Source organism: Fomitopsis serialis (assembly GCF_022376445.1).
Source record: "Fomitopsis serialis strain Sig1Antser10 chromosome Unknown B0H18scaffold_195, whole genome shotgun sequence".
NCBI classification, from domain to species: Eukaryota; Fungi; Basidiomycota; class Agaricomycetes; order Polyporales; family Fomitopsidaceae; genus Fomitopsis; species Fomitopsis serialis.
Window position 1 is genome coordinate 6423 of NW_025955155.1, and position 27282 is coordinate 33704.

The 27282-nt window shown below is 57.1% G+C and overlaps 2 protein-coding genes across 2 annotated transcripts; one reads left to right on the plus strand and one right to left on the minus strand.

Moving 5' to 3' along the window:
• Positions 1 to 8576: 8576 nt before the first annotated feature.
• B0H18DRAFT_1049486 (uncharacterized protein) lies at positions 8577 to 9494 on the minus strand. The gene is made up of 2 exons (XM_048030908.1): positions 9475 to 9494; positions 8577 to 9375 (listed from the first exon to the last, which is right to left on the minus strand). The coding sequence occupies exons 1-2, from the start codon at positions 9481 to 9483 to the stop codon at positions 8893 to 8895; spliced, it is 492 nt and encodes a 163-aa protein (XP_047885919.1). The 5' UTR covers positions 9484 to 9494; the 3' UTR covers positions 8577 to 8892.
• Positions 9495 to 17873: 8379 nt separating this feature from the next.
• B0H18DRAFT_1049508 (uncharacterized protein) lies at positions 17874 to 18235 on the plus strand. Its single transcript, XM_048030909.1, has 3 exons — positions 17874 to 17895; positions 17966 to 18095; positions 18149 to 18235. The coding sequence occupies exons 1-3, from the start codon at positions 17879 to 17881 to the stop codon at positions 18221 to 18223; spliced, it is 222 nt and encodes a 73-aa protein (XP_047885920.1). The 5' UTR covers positions 17874 to 17878; the 3' UTR covers positions 18224 to 18235.
• The last annotated feature ends 9047 nt before the right edge of the window (positions 18236 to 27282 follow it).

Genomic DNA, 27282 nt, shown 5'->3' on the forward strand with positions numbered 1-27282 from the left:
AGGCTGAGAATAGTGAAGTGTCCGTGCTCCGCACTTGGCCTACTTATGCACCATTGTGCTATGGCTTCCGACTTTCAATCGCTTGGTCTACGCCAAGAAGCTGTGTCAATTCGCGCACGATGTCAACGTTCTATGCACGCGGTCTTCATGTGGCGGCGCACTAAGCATTCATGTTGAGTAGCCTAGAACTAGCTGCTGCAGCTCGTGCCTGCAGCTCATCCAGAGCGTGCATGGTATCATCATATTAATATTGTCAATGCAGTCATGCTGAATGCCCGCCGTGGACTGATCATGAATGGTACTATGTTCGCTGCGGCGACAGGCTTGGATCAGGCTCGGAGGATGCGGAAGAGGCTACAGTTGGGATAGATCCGATCGTCACAGCGCTTCCAAGTTCACGTGATGTGAAGACGTGGTGGCGGTGGAGTGACTGTGGCTGAAATGTGGCTGCCTCGTGTAGAAGCGCATCCGTGCCATTGTTCGATCATTCCGGGTTGCATTGTTGCACCAAAAGAGAACAAGCGGACACCCATACAAGGAAGTAGTCCACGGGGAGAACTCGGCGCGGGTTTCGCGCCGTTCACATATAAGTCTGCTCCCTTCGATCCTGAACTTGGTACGTCTTGTCGTTCGAACGCCACCGTCCGACATCATGCCTGAAGTTGACAACAATTCTAGCGGGTCTGGCTCCCAGCCACCCTCTCCGACACCGGCATCTGGACATTTCCGCTCTCTGAGCTCGCCCTCACCAGACGTTGACCACTTCGACACTGCCGCTGATTCGCCAGGTGGTTGGCCCGAACCAACGGAGTACGCCGGTACAAGCGAGCCATCTAGTCCACCCCCAGACTTTGACGATAGGGAATCTGTACCTCTCTTCTGCACTGTTCCTACTCCAGGCTCCTTCGTTGGTACACCGCCAGCCAGCTCTGAGCCTGAAGTCGGAGGCCAGCGAGTTTCAGAGGGTCCTGAACCTGTGACGCCAGCCAAGCAGCCGCAGTCGTCGAAATCTGAGTTCAAGACTACGCCTGTTGCTAAGAAGCCATCGAACTCGCAGCCGAACTCCGTTGGGCCCGTTCAAGGGCGCGAGCATCTGGAATTACTACGCGGCGAATACGCTTCGGATATGGAAGACAAGACGGCGCAAGTTAGTCTTGATGTTTTCATGCGGGAGTTCGTTCCTGGGCCAGACCCTCCCCCGGACCTCGCCGTGGAGGCGTTCAAGCCTGCCAAATTCAAGCATCAGGAGAAGCCTATGTATAGCGAATTGGTGAGTGCTGCTGCTGTCAATACGTACTGTCCTGATCAATTGTCGCGCGAAGTGTAAGGTCGCGAACTCGGTCTTCAGCCAAGTCCCCGTCAAAGCTGAAGCCCAGAGGCTTGTAGCCAAGGACACGCACAGCTGGTCAGACCCCACAGACGAAGACGATTTTGAGGAGAACATGCGCCCGGACGTGATGTTCTATCCCTCGCACGACGACGCACGACGGGCATATAGTCTTGCGTCATCGTCTGCCGTGAACGAGGAAGGTGAAGATGAGCTTGCCGCGAACGAGGAAGAAGAGGAGAGGGAATCTCGCAAGAACAGGGCTAGGACGGCGTGGCTATGGGCGACCTTGTGCATCGAGGCGAAAGCTGATGAGAGATATTCTCCGTTCGTCATCCCAGACTCGATGAAGGAGGTAAAGGAATCCAAGGGTCAGAAGAAGAAAAGGGCGCAGAGAAAGAAGACGTCTCGCAGGACGACAGCGAATCCCGCGATCGGCCCCAATACAACAGCACCCGGTTCATTGATTTCGGCGACGACTAGTCAGGCGAGCCCGGCACCGTCAGCTATGACAGCCGCAGGGCCGTCCTCGGCGCCCCAGACATCCTCGGCTCCGTCGTTGGAACCTTCAGCAATGGCCGCCCCCGCAACCACTAGTTCCACCGCGAATCTCTCGCCCCCGTTCTTGCGCCTTAGAACGAAATCCGGCGCGCAGACAATGGGGCAAATGTCTCACTACGTGTCCAAGATTCTCCGAAGACAATTCCTTGTCTTCTTCTTCACGATCTTCACCTGTCGCGACGTCGCGTGGCTGCTCCGTTGGGACCGTGCAGGACTTGTCGTATCTGAACCGTTCAATTTTGTGCAGCAGCCGCACCTCTTGCACACGTTCCTGTATCGATTCGCCTGTATGGGCGAGCTGCATCGAGGTCGCGACCCCACAGTGGTACCGGCCAGTGAGGAGGACGTCAAGCGCATGCGCGGCTTCGATAAATTTGACTCAGAGTCGGACTGGCGCAAGGTTCCATTCAAGGCTGCACTAGCACCGGGATGGCCGATATGCAAGATTTTCGTACCGGAAGACGATATGATATCGGCAGCTGAACTCAAGGAGGGCAGGAAGGAGCCGCGGGATTCGTCCGAGTCGTCGCGCGGACGCATGCGCGAGTTTCTCGTGGGGAAGCCGTCTTTCACGAACACATCGGTGACCGGACGGGCGACGAGATGCCACATTGCGTACGACGTTTCTGAGGATCGGCTAGTCTTCTGCAAGGAGTATTGGCGTACAGACACGCCGACATCGCATCCGGAGGGAGATGTGTACCTGCGCCTACACAGCAAGACCGTGAGTTTCATTGCGACGCCAATCGCAGCTGGCGACGTTCGCAACAAACACGGCACAAACAAACACGGCACAGTGCATCACACGCGCTCTCAGGAGTTCACTGGAGAATCGGACCCGATGCTTGTTCAATATCGGCTCATTTTGAAGGAAATTGCGCAGCCCCTGAAGGAGTACACGACCTCCCTTCACTTGGTACAGATGGTGTACAGCTGTTTGCGAGGTTCGTCTGAGGTTTCGCTTCTTGCACTCTTGTGATAGCACTGATCCCGTGGCACGATAGCGCACGAAGAAGCGTGGCTAGAGGCTGGAGTCTTGCACCGAGATATCAGCGCAGATAACTTGATGATATACTGGTACTTCGAGAACGGGCAGCTGAAATGCAAGGCGTTGTTGGTCGACTGGGGCCTTTGCAAGTACCGCGAAGAGATGGAGAGAACAATTGTCAGGAAAACTCGCTCCGTATGTGTTGATGTTCTCTTGTCGATGTGGAGCTTATCGTTGCGCAGGGTACTTGGCAATTTATATCCGCTGTGCTGCTGGTCTATCCAGGCAAATTCCCCCACGAGGTGTGGCACGATTTGGAGTCGTTTATTCACGTCCTACACTGGATGTGTCTGCGATTTCATATCACGGATGTTTCGGCGGACATCAAGAATCTGATCAACCACGTCATCGCGATTTATGATCATTCTCACAAAAACGCCAGTGGGTCATCGGTGGGCGGTTACCAGAAGCTCAGGATCATGCAAAACGGCGATGTACCCTTTCGGCTTATTGGAGGATCTGCTGGACTGCAAACTCCCGGACTCCACCGACTCTTCCTTGTGCTTGCAGCTCTGTACAAGGAACAGTACAAGTGGTTGGAACCGGAACTACAGAAGTTGGTTTCGATACCAGCCGAGTCGCAGGAGGATGCGCCGCGTCACGTCCAACAGCCACAGGTCCAACAGCCGCAGGTTACCATGCCATCCCGGAGGCTGCCAGCGCACGTCAAAGGACAGCTCATAGCAGAGGTCGTCCCTGCTAAGTCCGTCCTCAATGATCACAACAGATTCGCGGAAGCTCTCGAGGAGGTACTGTTTTCGGAGTCAGATTCTTGGACCTATGACGAGAAGACGAAAGACCAATTCGCGTACGATAACAGTGTCATGGAACAACAGATGAGGAAGTCGAGGGAGGCTTCCAGGCGGTCTTCCGAGGAGGAAATCTCGGTCGAAGACAAAGCCAGGAAGCGCATCAGGAGCGGTACCCACACGATGCCCACGTCGTCCGCGTCCCAGCTGGGTTCCATAGCGGAAAGTGTTGAGGGCTAAGCCGGATCCAATTCTCGACAGCGCTGTAATATCGGACTGCTTGGAGTCGAAACGTAGCGCGTAACATCGGTGGATGTGAGTGCATGTGTCGTCGAGAAGGTTCCTCCCGTAGTAGATGTGCTGCCAAATATTGTATTCTCGCCTCGAAGCCTCCACTCGAGCATTGTCATATTCACGGCCAATCAATCAATCTGATCCGCTTCACTTACTTATCGGTGGTATGATTTAGCGGCTTCCCTGGGAATTGTCCAATCCCGACTCTCCAAGCAATGCATCCTTTTAGATCTGTGGTCGTTCGCATGATGTGATGTGGGGCTTATAAAGGAGAAGACATTGATCGTCCCAAACACCATCCGCGAAAGGTCGGATACGGGCTTACTGAGCGCCTTGATCTGAAAGTGCACGTCGAGGCACGTCGGCAGGAGGATGCACACTGAGTGACTGACGCTCGTCGCTGAGCGGGCGCTTGCGCCACAACGATAGCACGTGATCGTGATCGGTGGTTGGTTCGATGTGGCTTGCGCGTGGCTTGCCGCCTTGTGGGTCCTGCATTGTTGCATTGTTCCACGAATTGGGAACAAGCCCACGCCCATATTTGGTAATTTGCTGCGTTGCCTCGCAGCTGACAGTTCAAATCCCGCAGAGCACCGCGTGGGCCACCAGTACCCTGCTTAAATATCCCCGTCTCGCCGTCAGATTCGGTACGTCCGCGCACTGGCAGAATGTCCCCGCTCGCGATTTCTGACTATGAGTTTAGTGACACCGGCTCGCGACCACCCTCCCCGGGATTCGCACCGCTGCACTCATCCCCTCGACCCCGTATCTCTCGGACGCAGGCTACAGCTCTCCCGGCGATATCCCCGAGGAGTCAGATTACGCCAGCGGCAGCGAAGGTATCGTAGGCGAACAAGAAGACGACGACGAGAACGATCCAGACGCAGCATCGCGTGTCAGTGATACATCAAACCAAGCCCCGCATCTTGACGGCTCCGCATTCGAGCCTGCACCTTTCGTCGTCTCGGACGCCCCAGAAGTATCACTCGTTACACGACCAGCCGCTCCAGGGACCGGTGTCGAAGGTGGAGGGACGCAAGTAGACGCCAGACCTGTAACGCCGCCAAAGAACCCGTCCAACGTGTCGCGTTTGGCTAAGGAGTCGAAGTCCACACCTATTGCCCACAAACCATCCACCGCACATTCCAACTCCTTACATCCAACCGGGGGCGCCGAGTTTATGCCCCAACTTCGTCGGGATTACGCATTTGAGATGGAGCACAAGATTGGCCAAGTTAGCCTCGAAACGTTTATGCAGACGTTTATGCCCGGAGCGGACCTTCCCCCCGATGTCGACGTGGATAACTTCGACCCCGTTCAGTTTCAGGGTAAAGAGTCCCCCATGTACGACGAGCTGGTTAGTGTTTCCAAATGATGACGTAGGATCATGGTAGACTGATTTTTGTTGGCAGTGCAAGGTGGCGAATTCGGTCTTCGAGAACGTCCCCCTCAGCGTGTTGAAGAACTTGAAGGGTGTCCGGAAGCTGGTAGCGAAGGACACGCACGCCTGGCCCGACCCTACGGACAAGGGCGACTTCGAGGAGAATATAAAGCCTGACGTGATTGTCTATCCCAACCACAACGACGCGCGCAACGCATTCACAATCAAGGCGTCAGCCCTCAAACGGAAGTCGGAGGAGGAGATCAGACACTGTCAAGAGATGGAGGCTAGGACGTCATGGATATGGGCGAGCCTCTGTATTGAGGCAAAGGTTGACACTAACGACTCTCCGTTCGTGGTGCCACTAACCATGCAGAGTGGTCGGGGCGGGAAGCCTGGAGCACGCACGGCGGTTACGCCTGATGAAGCAGGGTCGGGATCATCAGGTCGGGCGACAGCTGAGACCCCGTTGGCGACAGTCTCTGAGAGCGCTCCGGCGGCAGCTGAGACCCCGTTAGCGACAGTCTCTGGGAGCGCCCCGGCGGCATCGATGACTTCTGCCCCCGACGCTACTCCAGGGCCGAGCCGCACCTCCGCACCGCCTTTCCTCCGGGATCCGAATCACGCCAGCAACGGTCAGCAGACACTGGGGCAGATGTGTCAGTACGTATCGAAGATCCTACGAAGGCAGTTCCTGTCCTGCCTGTTCACGGTATTCACCTGCCGTGACCATGCATGGCTACTCTATTGGGACCGCGCGGGGCTCATTGTTTCGGAGCCGTTCAACTTCGTGCAACACCCACGCCTCTTACAGAACTTTTTCTATCGGTTCGCCTGTATGGACGTGATCAAGAGAGGCGGCGACCCGACGGTGACGCGGGCGACCAAGGACGAGGTTAAGCTCATGCACAGCCACGACAAATTCGACTCTGACTGGCACAGGACCAAGTTTAAGGCCACGTTGGCACCGCGCTGGCCGATCTACAGGGTCTCTGTTCCCGATGAACACATGATCTCGGCAGATGAGCTCAAGGAGGGCGAGGAAGCGCGGCGGGACGTTTCCCGGCCGGACAATGAACGCAAGCCGGAGCGGAAGTTCCTCGTCGGGAAACCATACTTCATGAGTAACTCGCCCACCGGAGGGGGAACGAGGGGATATATCGCATATGACGTCGCCGAACATCGACTGGTCTTCTTCAAGGAGTATTGGCGCGTGGACGAGCCGACATATCATCCGGAAGGGGATGTGTACCTGCGGTTGCATAATAAAGGGGTACAGTACATAGCAACCCCGATTGCTGCTGGCGACGTTTGCGATGGGACCGGCGAAGCTCGTTCTACTCGCGCGCAAGCGTTCCTCAAAGACCCGCCGCCCAAGCTCATCCAATATCGCATTTTCTTGAGGGAGATCGGTAAACCACTTAAAGAATATGAGGATTCTTACGACTTAGTACTCGCCATGTACTGCTGTTTGACGGGTTCGTCAATCGTTCATCTTTTCTCTGCTCTGTGCATGCTCATCTGTTCTTTCAGCTCATGAAGAAGCCTGGGAGAAGGCCCATGTCTTGCACCGCGACATAAGCAGCGGGAACCTGCTGCTAGTATGTACCGTGGCCGATGACGGCACCATCACTTGGATCGGTATGTTGGTCGACTGGGGCTTGTGCAAGTACAAGGAAGAGTTAGGACTGCGGAGTGTGCTGAAGACCCGTTCAGTGAGTCTACGCGAGTGCCTCAACGACTGAAGGTATCGCTGACTTTGTGTAGGGCACATGGCAGTTCATCTCCGCAGTCTTGCTGGCATTTCCGGGACACTTTGCGCACGCCGTGTGGCACGATCTCGAGTCGTTCATCCACGTCCTTCATTGGATGTGCCTGCGATTCCACGTCACGAACTATTCGAAGAACACGAAGATGTTGCACAAACACGTCAGCGCAGTCTACGACGCATCATTTCCGTCACCCGATGGTACTTCTGTTGGCGGAGAAGAGAAGCTGATGACGATGCGAGCAGGCACGGTGCCGTTCGAACTCGTCGGAGGATCTGCTGACAGGTCAACGCCGGGTTTGCACTGCCTCTTGACTGAACTCGCGGAGCTTTACAAGTCGCACTACAAGTGGCTGAAACCTCGGCTACCGGCGTCGCACCCGGACATCGTATCCTCCGTGGCGCCCTCCGTCGAGCCAAAGAAGCGCGCAGCACTTAGAAATCGGCAGGTTTCGGTTCCGGCTAGAGAGCTGACCCGGCCCATGTCTGGAACAGTGGTTGAAGAAGTACCGACGGAATCTGCTTTCGAGGATCACACGCAGATCAAGGCGGTGTTCGCGACGGCGGTGAGCGGTGAAGCCCAGTGGACGTATGATGACAAGACCGGGGACAACTTCGCCCACTTCAACACGCGCATGGATTCACAGGGCTGGGGGTCCAGGGAGTCTGTCAAGAGGTCTGCGGACAACTCTGTGGACGACAGACCTGACAAGCGTATCAGGAGTGACACTGGCAGCGTGCCTGTGTCGTCCACTTCGTTGTTGGGCTCGATAGCCGAGAGCGTCGAAGGCTGAGGTCGAACGGGGTCGCCTGTCGCAGAGAGGACTGATCTGTCGACGCTGACATTTGACGACCGTATGTACTCGTAAGTATCGTAACAATGTTCATCTGTCTGTGGATACGTAGGATTGCCATTCTTGTTAGTAGACCGTGTACCGTATACGTTCGGCAGCATGGACGTTCGTAATGTCAAATGTATGTGGTTCACGTGTACTGTGATAGTCGCAGCAGCTCCAAGATGCAGGTACTGCCAGGCCACGAACCCTCAAAACGCTCTAGAACAACAGGTATCACTCCCGCTTTCCCTAGTCTTACAACGTCCGCTTGCAGACAGTGGTGACCTTTGCTGAAGCAGACGCGCCTCGACGCGGCTTGGAATCGGCGCATCTCAATTCCCGGCGATCATAAAAGCATACCGCATACGAAGGACGGTACAAGAGCTGCATAGTACTAGGGTTACGTGGTCTCGTACCCATCCGTGTGGACGCACCCCACCACCGCTCCGACACGTCTGGGGCAGTTTGTGAGGGCGACCCCCCCTTTGAATAGACGCCCATGAAGCGCCGAAAGTAACAGTCACATCAGAGATTTAATCTGATGCCCCTGCCTAAAGGGGACGGTGGCTGAAGACCTGCGTCGCGCGCGCAAAGGCGCGAAGTTGAATGGCCCCGGAATAGTATAAGGATAGTGTTGTAGTTCTACTGTTTTCAAATTGGTATAAGGGACGACACTGGTTGGAAATATCTACGCGATGCCGAGAGATGCACACGAGAGCACGAGAGAGTGCAGCGCCGAGGAGAGTTCCGTGAGCTGCAGCAGGCGAGCTCCGTTAGTATGAACGATGGTAACTTACTCGAATAATTGAACCCAGAGCTGTGCAAAGAAATGTCGGCGCCTTCTTGCCTTCGCCCGCAGCGGCGGCGGTGAACATGCTCACGAGGTTGTCGTACCGCTCGCCAGCGGCGATCGAGTCCATGCCCACTGTCAATTCATCGATCTCGGCATCCTCGTCTTGCCCCGTCTGCGCCTTCTTCGTCTTCTTCGGCGCCTGCGTTGCAGAGGGCGCGGTGGACGCAGGCGCGTCTGCGAACACATTGGTGGCGTTGAATCCGGGCGGGCGGGCGCGGACACCTCGCCGATGGCCTCGTAGATGATGCCGGTGTAGTAGTCGAGGCCGCGCCCGAGGGACATATCAAACGAGAGGCAGTCGATCACCTTGTATGACCAGAATAGTACCCGTAGAGGATGGCCGTCTCGTTGATGCCGGCCTTGGCGCTCGCGTTCGTCAGGAGTGGTGTCAGCCATGAGCTGCTCGAGCCGCTCGGGCTCGCCCTTGCGCCTGACGTACTCGCCGATCTTGTCGTACACCTTCCCGACCTGCCACAGCTTCGCCTGCGCGCCATTCATCGCGAGATACCGTGCCAGCGGGACAGTGCGGTCGTATCTCAACGCGAGCTGCTCTCCTCCCTGATGACTGGTCCATCAAGTCGAAGATGAGCTTCGTGTCCTCGCCGTACTTGCCCGCGAGGATGTCTTTCCGCTCGAACACGGGTGTGCCGAGGCAACCGCCGCCATACGTCGTGAAGTCGTCCTTGACAATGCGCTCGATGTGCTCGCGGTAGTGCATCTCGTTCGAGCCATATTTCCGCGTGCCCTATGAACACAGCATTTGAATGAGCTTGAGTGCACTGCCAGTGCGAGGAACAGAGGTGATCGTGCGTACTAAGTTTGGTGCTTTCAGTAGGACTAGGGGACACTCCTTCTTGCTGCCTCCCCCGATCACATTCTGCAGGAGCGCGATATCTCTGGAGGTCAGCCAGCTTCTTTTTCGCCTCCTCAAGCAGCGCCACGTCCGCCTTTTGGTTCTGAGGTCTCAACAAGGCTTTCTGCTGCCACGCGACCTCGTCAGGCTGCATGACAGCGCTGATGTGAATCTATGAAATGTCCGTGGGGTCCGCTGCTGAGATGAATCAATGAGGGCAAGCTCAGGAAATGCCTGGTTTGACTCACTGCAAAGAATGCTCACCATACACATGAAGCTCGGCTTACTCTCGATGTCGCACTCCGTTGTGGTGCCCGAATTTCAGAAGACACCACGAAATCTCACGTTGCATGACTGGTAGTACTCACTCGTGATGATTATAACCAGCCTCTGCCAACATGAAGTTCGAAACAGGGCTAAGCTGACGTTCAAACACTACAGTATCAGTGAGAACACAAGTGCAGCAGTCACACACACAGCGCGGCGCGACGGAGGTCTTCGGCCACCGTCCCCTTTAGGCAGGGGCATCAGATTAAATCTCTGATGTGACCGTTACTATTCGGCGCTTCATGGGCGTCTATTCAAAGGGGGGGGTCGCCCTCACAAACTGCCCCAGACGTGTCGGAGCGGTGGTGGGGTGCGTCCACACGGATGGGTACGAGACCAGGGTTACGTTGAAGTTGCGGAGACCACATCACTTTGTACATCCTGAGAGCCTACACTTCAGCATGACGGCTGCCACCAGTGGCAGAACGAGAAAGGAATAAATACCAAAAGATCAAGCACATGCAGAAGGTCGAAGAGCAAATAGTATAAGTTAGTGATCAATCACGAAGGAGACGGGGACCCGATCGCGCGCAAGCACCCATGCGCGAACGCCCCCGCATCGCACGACGTCACGCTGAACAGCCCCCGAAGGTCCAGGTGGCCGACCCACCACAGCAGCGCGCGCGTCCCCAGCACCGCCGCCACCACGCCGAGGATCTCGACGTACGGGTTCGTCTGTCGAGCGAGCAGGCTCGTGAGCGCCTTGCGCAGACGATCGCGGGGGGCGACGAGACGTACCCATATCGATGCCCACGAGCTCCGCCTGGGCGCGGCATGCCTCCTGGGTGCCCGCGGCGGCGCTGCTGCCGTCGCAAACCCGTTCTGTCCCTGCGCCTGCGCTGCATTGAGCCTCGCCAGGAGCTCCCGACGCTCCTCCTCCACGAGCTTCATTGTCTCCTCATGCGCCGCCGACTGCGCCCGCTCCTCCTCTAGGGCAGCCACCCGCTCTAGGGCCTCGTGTAGGCTGTCCTCCGCGCGCGTACGGCCATCCCTGAGCGCGGTGCACTCCGCCTCACTGGCGACCGCACGCTCGTCTGACTGCTGCTTCGTCCGCCTCTCGGCCTCGGACGCGAGTTCCAGTTCCGCAAGTCTGCTTTGCAGGAATCCGACGAGTTCGTCTTGCACGCTGGCAGCTTCCTTCGCTTGCTGAGCTGCCACCACGACGTCAGCCAGCATTGTTCGAACTCGCCGAGACCTAGAACGCGTTTACCTCTTCCTCTAATGACCCGAGCTCCTCGCGCTTCTTCTCAATCGCCTCCTGAAGGCTCCTCATCTCGTCCCATGCTTCTTCCAGCTCGCGTCGCATAGCCTCCGGCTCGTGCTCAAGCACCGCGACCTCCCCCTCTTTGTTCCGCAGCGACGCGCGCGCCTCGTCAAGCTAGGGACCGTACATGTTAGCTCGCCTCGATCAGCACAGCAGTTCCACGAACCTGGCTCTGCATGTAACTCGGGTTAATCGCCATCGGCTCCTCTGCGAACACATCAACTTGAACGACCACCCAACCCAGACCACCAGGACGAACTCACCATTATGGTTCTTGCTCCCACTCGACACGCTCGCCACGCTGCCCTGCCGCCTCAGTATACCCCCCGGCCAGTGGCTTCAAGCTCAACGCCCGCTGTATAGCCAACTCTGTGTGCTGTACACCATGCGCCGCAAAGCAGCCCAAGATCTAGTGGATGGTTGATAAAAGCAGAATGGAATCACATACCGCGCTCTGGTGCTCGTTCAAGCACATGTGGTTGTTTGCCAATGAGAACAAGTATACTCTGTGCGCCGCAGGTGCATGTGCGGCATCATGACCATGCGCCCACGAGTTCTCGAGAATAGTGACACAGCTACGCACCACGTTGGAGTCCTGCAGAAAGCCAGAGCACTGAATGCTCCCCGCAAGCATCGGTAGCGTCCTGTTTCATGGGACCACATTCATCGGGTCAGTCTCAGTCCAGCGAGGCGGCCCAGTGAGGGCATCATCGCAGCTATGTAGTACCTTCACGGGCTGTGTTGCTGCAGCGAGAAACGGCAAAAGATGAGCAGAGGTTCACCGCCTCCATCCCAGAAGAGGACATGAAGAATCTGCGCAGCTTGAAGCGCGACAGTGTGGGCTGCGATTGGGCTGCGACACACCGCAGTGCGCACGGTCAGTGTCCAGAGTCCAGACTCAAAGCGCCCCAAAAGCGCCCGCGCAACAATGACCGCACGTGATCGCGATCGGTGGCTGGTTCGGTGTGGCTTCGCTCAAGCGCTCAAGCTTGGCTTATATTAGTAGCTCTGCGACAGACACTGGTGTGGCTCGAGTGTATGCTCAAGCTCAAGGTTCGTAAGGGTTACGCCTTTGATATGGAATGCAAGATCGCACAAGTTAGCCTGGAGACGTTCATCCAAGCGTTCGTGCCCGGAGCGGACCTTCCCCCCGATGTCGTCGTGGACACATTCGACCCCGCTTGCTTTGAGGGTAAAGAGTGGCCCATGTATGACGAGTTGGTCAGTGATTCCACCGTAGAATGGTGGTGGGCTGATTGTTGTTGGCAGTGCAAAGTGGCGAACTTGGTCTTCGACCACGTCCCCTTCAAAGACGGTGTCTCGAGGCTGGTAGCGAAGAACACGCACGCCTGGCCCGACCCTACGGACAAGCCCGACTTTGAGAAGAACACAAACCCTGACATAACTGTGTATCCCGAACACGACGACGCGAAGCGAGCATATACAATCGAGGCGTCAGCGCTCAAGGGGAAGTCGGAGCAGAGAATCAAGCACTGTGAAGAGAAGGAGGCTAGGACATCGTGGCTATGGGCAAGCCTCTTTATCGAAGCGAAGGCTGCCGCCAACGACTCTCCGTTTGTGGTGCCGCCAGCGATGAAGACTGGTAGGGCCGAGAAGACTGAAGCACGCACGACAGCTACGCCTGATGAGGCAGAGCCGGGATCATCAGGTCGGGCGACGGCTGAGACCGCCTCAGCAGCGTCGACGACGTTCACTCCTGCTACTCCAGAACCGAACAACACAGCCACACCGTCTTCCCTCCGTCAAGATGCCATCAGCAGTCAGCAGACAATGGGGCAGATGTGTCAGTACGTTTACAAGATCCTGCGAAGACAGTTCCTATCCTGTCTGTTCACGGTCTTCACCTGCCGTGACTATGCATGGCTACTCTACTGGGACCGGGCGGGGGTCATTGTTTCGGAGCCGTTCAACTTTGTGCAGCAGCCGCGCTTCTTACAGAACTTCTTCTATCGGTTCGCCTGTATGGATGTCATCCAGAGAGGCGGCGACCCGACGGTCGCTCGGGCGACCGAGGACGAGGTTGAGCTGATGCGCAGCCACGACAGGTTCGACTCTGACTGGCACAAGACCCAGTTCAAGGCCACGTTAGCACCAGGCTGGCCTATCTACAAGGTTTCCGTTCCGGACGAAGACATAATCTCGGCGGCTGAGCTCCAGACGGGCGTGAAAGCGCAGCGGGATGTTTCTCAGTCGAACAACGGACGCAAGCCCGAGCGGAAGTTCCTTGTCGGGAAGCCGTACTTCATGAGTGACTCGCCCATCGGAGGAGGAACGAGGGGATATATCGCGTATAACGTCGCCGAACATCGACTGGTCTTCTTCAAGGAGTATTGGCGCGTGGACGAGCCGACTTATCATCCGGAAGGAGAGGTTTACCTGGAGTTGCATAAGCACGGGGTGCAGTACATAGCAACCCCGATCGCTGCCGGCGACGTTTGCGGTGCGACCGGCGAAGCTCGTTCCACTCGTGCGCAAGCCTTCCTCGAAGGCTCGCCGCCCAAGCTCATCCAATATCGCATCATCTTGCTGGAGATCGGTAAACCGCTGAAAGAATACCAAACTTCTCGCGAGTTAGTACGCGCCACGTACTGCTGTTTGACAGGTTCGTCGATCGTTCACTTCAAATTTGCTCTGGGCAGATGCTCATGTGTGCTTCCAGCACATCAAGATGCCTGGGAGAAGGCCGGTGTCTTGCACCGCGACATAAGCAGCGGTAATCTGCTGCTGTTGTGTGTTATCCGCGATGACAAGATTGTGGGATGGATCGGTATGTTGGTCGACTGGGGTTTGTGCAAGTACAAGCATGAGTTAGAAATGCGGAGTGTGCGGAAGACCCGTTCAGTGAGTCTGCGAGGGCGTCAACGACGGTACATGTCGCTAATTTTGTGCAGGGCACATGGCAGTTCATCTCCGCAGTCTTGCTGGCATTCCCGGGACACTTCGCGCACGCAGTGTGGCACGATCTCGAGTCGTTCATTCACGTCCTCCATTGGATGTGTCTGCGATTCCACGTCACGAATTATTCGAAAAACACGGAGCAGTTGCACGAGCACGTCAGCGTAGTCTACGACGCGTCATTCCCGTCACCCGATGGTACTTCTGTTGGCGGAGAAGAGAAGCTGATGAGGATGCAAGCAGGAACGGTACCGTTCAAACTCGTCGGAGGATCTGCTGGCCGGTCCACGCCTGGTCTGCACCGGCTCTTGGCTGATCTCGCGGAGCTCTACGGGTCACACTACAAGTGGCTGGAGCCTCAGCTGCCGACGTCGCACCCGTACGTCCCATCCTCCGTGGCGCCCTCCGTCGACCCGGAGGAACTCGACCCGGAGCTCGATCTCATTCCGATTCCGGCTAAGGAGCTGACCACATCTCGACTACAATCAGCAGTGCAAGAAAGCCCAGCGATCTCAGTTCTTGAGGACCACGAGGAGATTAAGATGGCGTTCGAGAACGTGCTGCGCCCCGAGGAAGGCCCGTGGACTGCCGATCAAAAGATCGGGGACAACTTCGCCCACTTCGAGACGTCCATGGATCAACAGAGTTGGGATTCAAGGGAGTCCGTCAAGAGGTCTGCGGACAGTTCTGTGGACGACAGACCTAAGAAGCGCATTAGGAGCGACATCAGCAGCGTGTCTGTCTCGACCGCCCCGTTGTTGGGCTCGATAGTTGAGAACGTCGATGACTGAGGTTGAATGGCCGCTTTTCGCGTCGAGGACTGGGTTGTCAACTCGGATATCCGACGTCCGTGTGTACTCGTAAGTATCGTATCACTTTGTTTTGTCTGTCTGTGTATATGTACGATCGCCGTTGTTTGCCAACCGATTATTCAAACTTAGTAGATCATGTACCGTATATGTTCGACAGTAGTATGGACATGCGTAATGTCAAACGTATGTGATTCATGTGGTAGTCGCGCAGCCCCGAGACGACCGTATGTGGGCCATCAACGTTCAAACACTCCACGTCAACTACATTCTGAGGAGTATTTATTGTATCACACACCTTGCCTAATGGTCTCCCAAGCATCCACTCGCCAGCAATTCTCCTGGGCAGTTCGAGCTGGCGTTCGCATCTAGACAGTACCTCTGTTATAAATGATGCGCTTCGGAACCGGCATGAGATCGGTGCTGCACAACCCTCCGTTGTCATAAAAGCATACTGCATACGAGCGACGGATAAGGGCGGCATAGTACTGTATACAGGTTGCGGAGACTACACATCACTTGTACATCCTGAGAGCCTACACTTCAGCATGACGGCTGCCACCAGTGGCAGAACGAGAAAGGAACACCAAAAGATCAAGCACATGCAGAAGGTCGAAGGTCGAAAGGAAATAGGATAAGTTACTGATCAATCACGAAGGAGACGGCGACCCGATCGCGCGCAAGCACCCGTGCGCGAACGCCCCCGCATCGCACGACGTCACGCTGAACAGCTCGCGCAGGTCCAGGTGGCCGACCCACCACAGCAGCGCGCGCGTCCCCAGGACCGCCGCCACCACGCCGAGGATCTCGACGTACGGGTTCGTCTGTCGAGCGAGCAGGCCCGTGAGCGCCTTGCGCAGACGATCGCGGGGGGCGACGAGACGTACCCATATCGATGCCCACGAGTTCCGCCTCGGCGCGGCATGCCTCCTGGGTGCCCGCGGCGGCGCTGCTGCCGTCGCAAACCCGTTCTGTCCCTGCGCCTGCGCTGCATTGAGCCTCGCCAGGAGCTCCCGCCGCTCCTCCTCCACGAGCTTCATCGTCTCCTCATGCGCCGCCGACTGCGCCCGCTCCTCCTCCAGGGCAGCCACCCGCTCTAGGGCCTCATGTAGGCTGTCCTCCGCGCGCGTACGGCCATCCCGTGCCTCGCGCAGGGCCCCCTCCAGCTCCGCCACCTTTGCGGCGCGCTCGCGTTTGTGCGCGTCCAACTCAGCGACGCGTGCGAGGATCTGGCTGTTCCGCGTCTGCGCTTCGCCGAGCTCCCTCTCCTTCTTGTTCATCTCCGCCTCGAGGCGGACCCTGTGCTCCCTGAGCGCGGCGCAGTCCGCCTCACTCGCGGCCGCACGGTCGTCCGACTGCTGCTTCGCGAGCCTCTCAGCTTCCGCGGAGAGCTCCACCTCTGCGAGTCTGCCTTGCAGGAAGCCGACGAGCTCGTCTTGCACGTTGGCCGCTTCCTTCGCTTGCTTGAGCTGCGACCACGACGTCAATCAGCATTGTTCAATTCGCTGAGTCCCAGAAACCGCTTACCTCTTCCCGGATAGCCAGCGCGGTATGAACCTCCTCTAATGACCCGAGCTCCTCGCGCTTCTCCTCAATCGCCTCCTGCAGGCTCTTCATCTCGTCCTGCGCTTCTTCCAGCTCGCGTCGTATAGCCTCACGTTCGTGCTCGAGCACAGCGACCTCGCCCTCCTTGCTCCGCAGCGACGCGCGCGCCTCGTCAAGCTGGAATCCGCCCATGTTAGTCCAATTGTACTTTCAGAGCGTGATGTAGCACAACACACCTGGCTCTGCACGTAACTCGAGTTAATCGTCATCGGCTCCTCTGCGAACACATCCCGTCAACGACCATCCAATCCAGACCTCCAGGACGGACTCACCATTATGGCTCTTGCTCCCGCTGGACACGCTCGCCACGCTACCATGCCGCCTGAGTATATCCCCCCGGCCGCTTCAAGCTCAACAACCGCGTCCGCTTCTTCACGCCCGCGCCCGCGGCGAAACTCGCTTCCTCGCCAGGCATCGCGCGCGACTCGATCGACGTCACGCTCTTCACGTCCGCTCCGCATTCCACCAACGTCCGCGGGTCCAACGGCGTCATCGATAACGCCTGCTCGTTCGCCGGCTTGGTTTCAGCCCAAGTTGCAGGCGGCATCCCCGTCGCGTTTGCGATAGAAGCCACGCTGTCCGGAAGGCGCCCCAGCGTCAGCGACAACTGGCGCGAGCGCGGTTTCGCCGCTGCCTCGCGACGCCGAATCAGATCCTGCGGTCCTCTCCGCACGACTCGCTACAACTCGGCCCCTTCGTGACCGCCTGTGTGTTCGTGTGGAGCTCACTGGACATGTTGAAGACCCCTGGTTAGTCATGGCGTGTATACTGCACCGAGAAGTGGTCGATCGGTCCTCTCCATGGTAAGTTACCGGTAAATGCACATGGCCAACTCTGTGTGCTGTAGACCATGCGCTCGCGAAGCAACCCAAGATCTAGTGGATGGCTGACAAAAGCAGAATGGATTCGCGCACTGCGCTCCGGTGCTCGTTCATGCACATGTACTTACTTGTTTGGCGATGAACATAGAGTCTGTGCGCAGGTGCATGTGCGGCATCATGATCATGCGCCCACGAGTTCTCGAGGATAGTCACACAGCTACGCACCACATTGGAATCCTGCGGAACGCCAGAGCGCTGAATGCTCCCCGCAAGCGTCGGTAGTGTGGGCCTATTTCATGGCACCGCACTCATCGGGTCAGTCTCAGTCCAGCGAACCTGAGGGCATCATCGCAGCTACCTTCACAGGCTGTGTTGCCGCAGCGAGAAAGGGCAAAAGATGAGCAGAGGTTCACCGGCTCCATCCCAGAAGAGGTCATGAAGAATCTGCGCAGCTTGAAGCGCGACTATGATCAATGAGTATAGGTATGTGGGCTGCGACACAGTGACGTCCGCCGTTCGCCGTTCTTCATCCGTTAACGTCACGGTTTCTCAGGACTCTCCACCGGCATCGAAATGTCATAACAATCAACACACTCTGTAGTGCAGGTAACTCGCCGATCCGGCACGAAGGGGTTTCCACGACAAAAGCCATCAGTAAAGACAGCACGGTGTATGGCGAACTGGTAAGTGAGAGGGCAACGAGGCACAAGCTGAATGGGCTGACGATCGTTCGAAGTGTAAGGCGGAACCGCGTCCCCGACGAGGCAGGCGGTCAGAGGCTTGTAGCCAAGGACACGCACCGCTGGGGTGATCTTATGTAAATGCGAAACTGATGCTAAGGCAAGAACGTCTCCTGGCGTGATCGTTAATCCCATCGACGAGGACGCAATCAAGGCGTATACAGTCGAGGCAGCGATGCCTAATCAGAGGCGGCCACGCAAGAGGAAACGCTGCGAGGCAACTGAAGCAAGGGCTGCGTGGCTCTGGGCGTCCCTGTTGCTACATGCAAAGGTCGAATCTCCGTTCGCGATACCTGACTCGGCGCAGGAGGCGAGTTTTCAGACGACTTCAACGCATGGCATACTTACCTTCGTAACACTGCCATTTGCGGACCCAACTACGGTGACAGCCAGTGCCGGCGCCGCGGCACCTTTCGCCTTCATTCCTGGGTCTTAAGACGATAGGCGGTTAGACAGGCCAAACCACGGACTGCGTGCGATGTATATACTCACAGAAGCCCTAGGCATCGCAAACGGTAGTATCAGGTTGTGTTCGCAATGCTACTGTTTCCTTGTCATCCATCTTCCACGTCCGATCGCAGGCCGTAGACTGAGTGCTGAGCGCTGAGCCGCGACTATGGGACGCTCCGCCTGGCTTGTTAAACCCGTAATTTCCTGTACGTTGCCTTGGGAAGTGCTCACATTGCACGGCAAGTCGACGGTAGACATCTGAAAGTCGTGGTTGATTTATCAATATTCTGCAAGGGCCCAGTCAGAGCAATAGATGTCGGCGGTAACTTAGGGCCAGTCAAGCAGCTCGCACACACGACTCTTATATGTGCAGGTGGAGTTGGCCTTGATGCATTGATGAGCGAATGACGTAGAGCATGCCCCGAGAAGACCAGAGATTTATGGGAGAACATAGTATGAGCTGAGCGCGGCACCGTGGCATCGAGTCAACGGCCGGCGGAAGCCTGGTGGGTATGCCTCCCAATCGTCCTCGATGTATTCAAGAACCTCGTCAAGCCATCATCCTCTGAGATACAGACTGAGGCAGTTCCCGAGGACGCCTCCGAGTCATGCACGCATGATCTCTCAGCCTAGATGGCACTATGCCCTCGATGTGGACCCTGTACGGCTGAACTCCTCTGGCACCGTCCAGAGGCGCGGTATTTTGCTTGAGTCGTATGAAATTTAGTACCGATGTGACAGTCTCTCAAGCATAGAGCTGATGGCCTGCAGTGATAATGGCCATGCGCAACTCCCTGCCATTCCGGCAAATGCCGTTGACCGGCGCTCAGGAGAGCGGCGCCGCGAAAATGGCAAGCGAGTTTTGAGCTTTCACACTTCAGAGAAAAGGAATCGGGTGTCAGGAGGGGCTAAGGAATATGTTTACGAAGAGTCGTAGGAAAGCGAATATATCAAATCAAGCCCTTGATGTATTAATCTCGTGCAGAAGCCATACTTCCGAGCCGAGAACGCGTGTTTTTGTTTCCTACGTTTGTAGGTCTGGTCTCAGAGAATCCAACCGTATATTTTATGAGGCGAGTGTAGCAGCCCATCTGTTGGAAGTTGCCTCGTGAGTTCGAGGGCAAGACGGCGCGGGGCGCGTCAAGCGCCCGCTAGACGCGTCTGTGGCGGTCGACCGCGACGTGTCTCGTCAGCTCTCGTCAGGCCCGACGCGAAACGCGAAGCGTTTCGGGGGCTGCCTGTCAGCAGCATCTATTATGCTTACCCTCCTTACATCTCCCGCCCAATCCTTTTGCTCACCGTCATGTTTCCCCAGTGGCAGCCCTCTGAATCCATGTTTCATGGAATCTGGGATACCCCCGAGTCTTGGAGACAATATCTAACACCCTATAGTTTCTGACCAATTCCTACCTACTTCTACATTACCAGATCTACTTATACTATCCTCTGATGATCCTAGCATGTGCCATAACGAGACTGACACAGATTACGAGTACGAGGAGGATGAGCTCTTCTGCTCTTGGTAGTCTATCTTATACCTCGTTGCTGATACACCATATAGTTGCACAATATTTGTAGGCACTGCTCCTATAGTACATTTACATATTTCCCGTGCTCTAGCGCACCTATTCAGGCTGTGTAGCACGCCCAATGTGCTTTGCCATTCAACGGAGAGGGTTTTCGCCCAATATAGCAATATATGGTCATGTGACCATGCCCAACGCCCTGGCGGGCGTTGCGCATGGCCAGTGATAATAAACTAGTAGGCGGTGACGTTCGCGTGGTTAATTTGGATCGTACTGGGCCAGGCCTAGGGCCCGGAGTCGCTGAATGCTGAGCGCTAAGGGCTTCGGAGGTCCACAGCGCCTGCGCCACAATGGCAGCACGTGATCGTGATCGGTGGTTGGTTCGATGTGGCTTGCGCGTGGCTTGCCGCCTTGTGGGTCCTGCATTGTTGCATTGTTCCACGAATTGGGAACAAGCACACGCCTATATTTGGTAATTTGCTGCGTTGCCTCGCAGCTAACAGTTCAGACCCCGCAGAGCACCGCGTGGGCCACCAGTACCCTGCTTAAATATCCCCGTCTCGCCGTCAGACTCGGTACGTCCGCGCACTGGCAGAATGTCCCCGCTCGCGATCTCTGACTACGAGTCTAGTGACGCCGGCTCGCGATCACCCTCCCCGGGATCCGCACCGCTACACTCATCCCCCTCGACCCCGTATTTCTCGGACGCAGGCTACAGCTCTCCCGGCGACATCCCCGAGGAGTCAGACTACGCCAGCGGCAGCGAAGGCATCGTAGGCGAACAAGAAGAAGACGACGAGAACGATCCAGACGCAGCATCGCGTGTCAGTGATACATCAAACCAAGCCCCGCATCTTGACGGCTCCGCATTCGAGCCTCCACCTTTCGTCGTCTCGGACGCCCCAGAAGTATCTCTCGTTGCACGACCAGCCGCTCCAGGGACCGGTGTCGAAGGCGGAGGGGCGCCAGTAGACACAAGATCTGTGACTCCGCCAAACGACCCGACCAACGCGTCGCACTTGGCTGACGTGTCGGGATCCACGCCTGTTGCCCACAAATCATCCACCGCACGCCCCAACTCCTTACATCCAATTGGGGGCACCGAGTTTATGCCCAAGATTCGTCGTGATAACGCCTTCGAGATGGAGCGCAGGATTGTACAGGTTAGCCTGGAGACGTTTATGCAGACGTTCGTGCCCGGAGCGGACCTTCCCCCCGATGCTGTCGTGGAGGACTTCGACCCCGTTCAATTTAAGGGTAAAGAGGAACCCATGTACGACGAGCTGGTCAGTGTTTTCAGCGGATGGCGTAGGATCATGGCGGACTGATTGTTGTTGGCAGTGCAAGGTGGCGAACTCGGTCTTCGACCACGTCCCCATCAAAGCCGGTGTCCCGAGGCTGGTAGCGAAGAACACGAGCGTCTGGCCCGATCCTACGGACAAGGGCGACTTTGAGGAGAACACGAAGCCTGACGTGACCGTCTATCCCGAACACGACGACGCGAAGCGCGCATATACGATCGAGGCGTCAGCACTCAGGGGGAAGTCGGCGAACAGAACCAAACACTGTCGAGAGAAGGAGGCTAGGACGTCGTGGTTGTGGGCAAGCCTTTGTATCGAAGCGAAGGTTCACACAACCGACTCTCCGTTCGAGGTGCCGGCAGCCAAGAAGAGTGGTAGGGCCGGGAAGACCGGAGCACGTACGGGAGCTACGCCTGACGAAGCAGGGTCGGGACGATCAGGCCGGGCGAAGGTTTCTACCCCGTCGGCGACTGTCTCTGAGTCTGTCCCAGCAGCATCGTCGGCTTCTACCCCGGGCCCCGCTGCTCCGGGGGCGAGCAGCACCGCCGCGCCGTCTTTCCTGTGTCTGGACAATGAGGGCGCCAGGCAGACAATGGGCCAGATGTGTCAGCAAGTCTCGAAGATCCTGCGAAGGCAGTTCCTGTCCTGCCTGTTCACGGTATTTACCTGTCGTGACTATGCGTGGCTACTCTACTGGGACCGCGCGGGGCTCGTTGTTTCGAAGCCGTTCAACTTCGTGCAGCAGCCACGCCTCTTCCACAACTTCTTCTATCGGTTTGCCTGTATGACCGACATGCAGAGAGGCTTCGACCCGACGGTGACGCGGGCGACCGAGGAGGACGTTGAGCTGATGCGCAGCCACAACAAGTTCGACACTGACTGGCACGAGGCCCAGTTTAAGGCCTCGTTGGCACCGGGCTGGCCGATCTACGAGGTCTCCGTTCCTGAAAAACACATGATCTCGGCAGATGAGCTTGAGGCGGGCGAGAAAGCGCAGCGGGACGTTTCCCGGCCGGACAATGAACGCAAGCCTGAGCGGAAGTTCCTCGTCGGGAAGCCGTACTTCATGAGTAGCTCGCCCACCGGAGGAGGAACCAGGGGATATATCGCGTATGACGTCGCCGAACATCGACTGGTCTTCTTCAAGGAGTATTGGCGCGTGGACGAGCCGACCTATCATCCGGAAGGGGATGTTTACCTGCGGTTGCATAAACATAAGGTGAAGTACATAGCGACCCCAGTCGCCGCGGGCGACGTTCGCGATGCGACCGGCGAAGCTCGCTCTACTCGCGCGCAAGACTTCCTCGAAGACTCGCCGCCCAAGCTCATCCAGTATCGCATCTTCTTGGAAGAGATCGGTAAACCGCTCAAAGAATACAGGACTTCTCGCGAGTTAGCGGCCGCTATGTACTGCTGTTTGACAGGTTCGTCGATCACTGACTTCATATCTGGTCTGGGCAGATGCTCATCTGTTCTGTCAGCGCATCAACAAGCCTGGGAAAACGCCGAAGTCTTGCACCGTGACATAAGCAGCGAGAATCTGCTGCTACTCTGTGTTATCCACAAAGGCAAGGTTGTGGGATGGATCGGTATATTGGTCGACTGGGGTTTGTGCAAGTACAAGGATGAGTTAGTGATACGGAGTGTGTTGAAGACCCGTTCAGTGAGTCTCTGCGAGGGCGTTAACGACTGTACATTTTGCTGATTTTCTGTAGGGCACATGGCAGTTCATCTCCGCTGTCTTGCTGGCATTCCCGGGACACTTTACGCACGCAGTGTGGCACGATCTCGAGTCGTTCATTCACGTCCTCCATTGGATGTGTCTGCGATTCCACGTCACGAATTATTCGAAAAACACGGAGCAGTTGCACGAGCACGTCAGCGTAGTCTACGACGCGTCATTCCCGTCACCCGATGGTACTTCTGTTGGCGGAGAAGAGAAGCTGATGACGATGCGAGCAGGCACGGTGCCGTTCGAGCTCGTCGGAGGATCTGCTGGCTTGTCAACGCCTGGTCTGCATCGGCTCTTGACTGAACTCGCGGAGCTTTACAAGTTGCACTACAAGTGGCTGACGCCTCAGCTGCCGACTCGGACGTCGCAACCGGACGTTGCACTCTCCGTGCCGCCCTCCGTCGATTCGGAGGAACTCGACCCAGGCCTCAATCTCATTCCAGTTCCGGCTGAAGAGTTGACCGGGCCTCTGCTACAAGCGGTGGTTGAAGAAGTACCGAAGAACTCTGTTCTCAAGGATCACATGCAGATTAAGAAGGCATTCGCGCCAGCGGCGAGTAACGATCGACAGTGGACTCCAGATACCAAGGTCGGGGACAACTTCGCCCACTTCAACACGCCCATGTGTCAACAGAGCAGGGTGTCAAGGGAGTCTGTCAAGAGGTCCGCGGACAATTCTGTGGATGACAGACCCGACAAGCGTGTAAGGAGTGACAGCAGCGTGTCTGTGTCGACCACTCCGTTGTTGGGCTCGATAGTTGAGAATGTCGATGGCTGAGGTTGAACGGGGCCGCTTTTCGCGTCGAGGATTGGGTTGTCAGCTCAGATATCAGACGTCCGTATGTACTCGTAAGTATCGTAGCAGTTGTTCATGTGTCTGTGTATACGTAGGATTGTCATTTTGTTAGTTGACTAGGCACCGTATACGTTCGGCAACATGCACGTTCGTAATGTCAAATGTATGTGGTTCATGTGTACTGTGATAGTCGCAGCAGCTCCGAGATGCACTGCAGGGACCGCTAGGCCTCGAACCCTCGAGCTCTACATCAAATACTGGCAGGTATCACTCACGCTTTCCTGAGTCTTACGACGTCCGCTCGCAGACAGGACCTTTGCTGAAGCAGACGCGCCTCGACGCGGCTTGAGATCGGCGCATCACAATCCCCGGCGATCATAAAAGCATACTGCATACGAGGGACGGTACAAGGCTGCATAGTACTAGGTATACATTGAAGTTGCGGAGACCACATCACTCTGTACATCCTGAGAGCCTACACTTCAGCATGACGGCTGCCACCCGTGGCAGAACGAGAAAGGAATACCAAAAGATCAAGCACATGCAGAAGGTCGAAGAGCAAATAGGATAAGTTACTGACCAATCACGAAGGAGACGGCGACACAATCGCGCGCAAGCACCCGTGCGCGAACGCCCCCGCATCGCACGACGTCACGCTGAACAGCTCGCGCAGGTCCAGGTGGCCGACCCACCACAGCAGCGCGCGCGTCCCCAGCACCGCCGCCACCACGCCGAGGATCTCGACGTACGGGTTCGTCTGTCGAGCGAGCAGGCTCGTGAGCGCCTTGCGCAGACGATCGCGGGGGGCGACGAGACGTACCCATATCGATGCCCACGAGTTCCGCCTCGGTGCGGCATGCCTCCTGGGTGCTCGCGGCGGCGCTGCTGCCGTCGCAAATCCGTTCTGTCCTTGCGCCTGCGCTGCGTTGAGCCTCGCCAGGAGCTCCCGACGCTCCTCCTTCACGAGCTTCATCGTCTCCTCATGCGCCGCCGACTGCGCCCGCTCCTCCTCTAGGGCAGCCACCCGCTCTAGAGCCTCATGCAGACTGTCCTCTGCGCACGTACGGCCATCCCGTGCCTCACGCAGGGCGCCCTCCAGCTCCGCCACCTTTGCGTCGCGCTCGCGTTTCTGCGCGTCCAATTCGGCGACGCGTGCGAGGATCTGGCTGTTCCGAGTCTGCGCTTGGCCGAGCTCCCTCTCCTTCCTGCTCATCTCCGCCTCGACGCGGGCCTTGTGCTCCGTGAGCGAGGCGCACTCTGCCTCACTGGCGACTGCACGCTCATCCGACTGCTGCTTCGTCCGCCTCTCGGCCTCGGACGCGAATTCCAGTTCCGCGAGTCTGCCTTGCAAGAATCCGACGAGTTCGTCCTGCATGTTGGCAGCTTCCTTCGCTTGCTGAGCTGCCACCACGACGTCAGTCAGCATTGTTCGAACTCGCCCAGACCTAGGACGCGCTTACCTCCTCCCGAATAGCCAGCGCGGTATGAACTTCCTCGAATGACCCGAGCTCCTCGCGCTTCTCCTCAATCGCCTCCTGAAGGCTCCTCATCTCGTTCCGTGCTTCTTCCAGCTCGCGTCGCATAGCCTCCCGCTCGTGCTCAAGCACCGCGACCTCCCCCTCTTTGTTCCGCAGCGACGCGCGCGCCTCGTCAAGCTAGGGACCGTACATGTTAGCTTGCCTCCATCAGCACAACAGTTCCACGAACCTGGCTCTGCACGTAACTCGGGTTAATCGTCATCGGCTCCTCTGCAAACACATCACATCAACGACCATCCGACCCAGACCACCAGGACGAACTCACCATTATGGTTCTTGCTCCCACTCGCCACGCTGCCCTGCCGCCTGAGTATACCCCCCGGCCGATTCAAGTTCAACGCCCGCGTCCGCTTCTTCACACCCGCACCCGCCGCGGGGCCCGCTTCCTGGCCAGACATTGCGCCCGACGTCACGTCCGCCTCGCGTTTCAGCCCAAGTTGCAGGCAGCATCCCCATCGCGATCGCGGTGGATACCACGCTGACCGGACGGCGCCTCAGTGACAGCGACAACAGGCGTGAGCGCGGTTTTGCCGCTGCCAGTGCCACACCTTGCGCTCCGTTGCGACGCCGAATCGGATCCTGCAGTCCTCTCCGCCCGACTCGCGACAACAGCTGAACTCAGGCTCCCCGCGACCGCCTATGCATTCGTGTGGAGCTGACTGGACATGTTCAAGACCCCCGGTTAGTCATGGCGTGCATACCACCGAGAAGTGGTCGGTCTGTCCTTCTCTCCACGGTCAATGCATATAGCCAACTGTGTGCTGTAGACCATGCACTCGCGAAGCAACCCAAGATCTAGTGGATGGCTGATAAAAGCAGAATGAGCTCGCATACTGCGCTCCTGTGCTCGTCCATGCACATGTGGTTGTTTGCCAATGAAAATATACTCTGTGTGCCGCAGGTGCGTGTGCGGCATCATGACCATGCGCCCACGAGTTCTCGAGAATAGTGACACAGCTACGCACCACGTTGGAATCCTGGGGAGAGCCAGAGTGCTGAATGCTCTCTGCAAGCGTCTGTGGCGTCCTGTTTCATGGCACCGCACACATCGGGTCAGTCTCAGTCCAGCGAGGCGGCCTGAGGGCATCATCGCAGCTACCTTCACGGGCTGTATTGCCGCAGCGAGAAAGGACAAAAAATGAGCAGAGGTTCACCGGCTCCATCCCAGAAGAGGACATGAAGAAGCTGCGCAGCTTCAATGAAGCGCGACTATGTGGGCTCAGGGCTGCGACACAGTGACACCGCAGTGCGCACGGTCAGTGTAGCGCCCGACGCGCAACACGGACCGCACGTGATCGCGATCGGTGGCTGGTTCGGTGTGGCTTCGCTCAAGCGCTCAAGCTCAAGCTTGGCTTATATCACTAGCTCTGCGACAGAGACTGGTGTGGCTCGCGTGTATGCTCAAGATTCGTAAGGGTTACGCCTTTGAGATGGAACGCAAGATCGCACAAGTCAGCCTGGAGACGTTCATCCAGGCGTTCGTACCCGGAGCGGACCTTCCCCCCGATGTCGTCGTGGACACATTCGACCCCGTTTGCTTTGAGGGTGACGAGTGGCCCATGTATGACGAGTTGGTCAGTATTTTCACCGGATGGTGTATAATCTTGGTGGGCTGATTTCTTTCCGACAGTGCAAGGTGGCAAACTCGGTCTTCGACCACGTCCCCGTCAGAGACGGTATCCCGAGGCTGGTAGCGAAGAACACGCATCGCTGGCCTGACCCTACCGACAAGCCCGACTTTGAGGAGAACACGAACCCTGACGTAACTGTCTATCACGAACACGACG

What these genes read in the sequence shown, in the direction of transcription:
- B0H18DRAFT_1049508 (XM_048030909.1), top strand. An exon ending in GCACGGTGTATGGCGAACTG is followed by an intron (nt 18,096 to 18,148) that starts GTAAGTGAGAGG and finishes GATCGTTCGAAG; the next exon opens with TGTAAGGCGGAACCGCGTCC.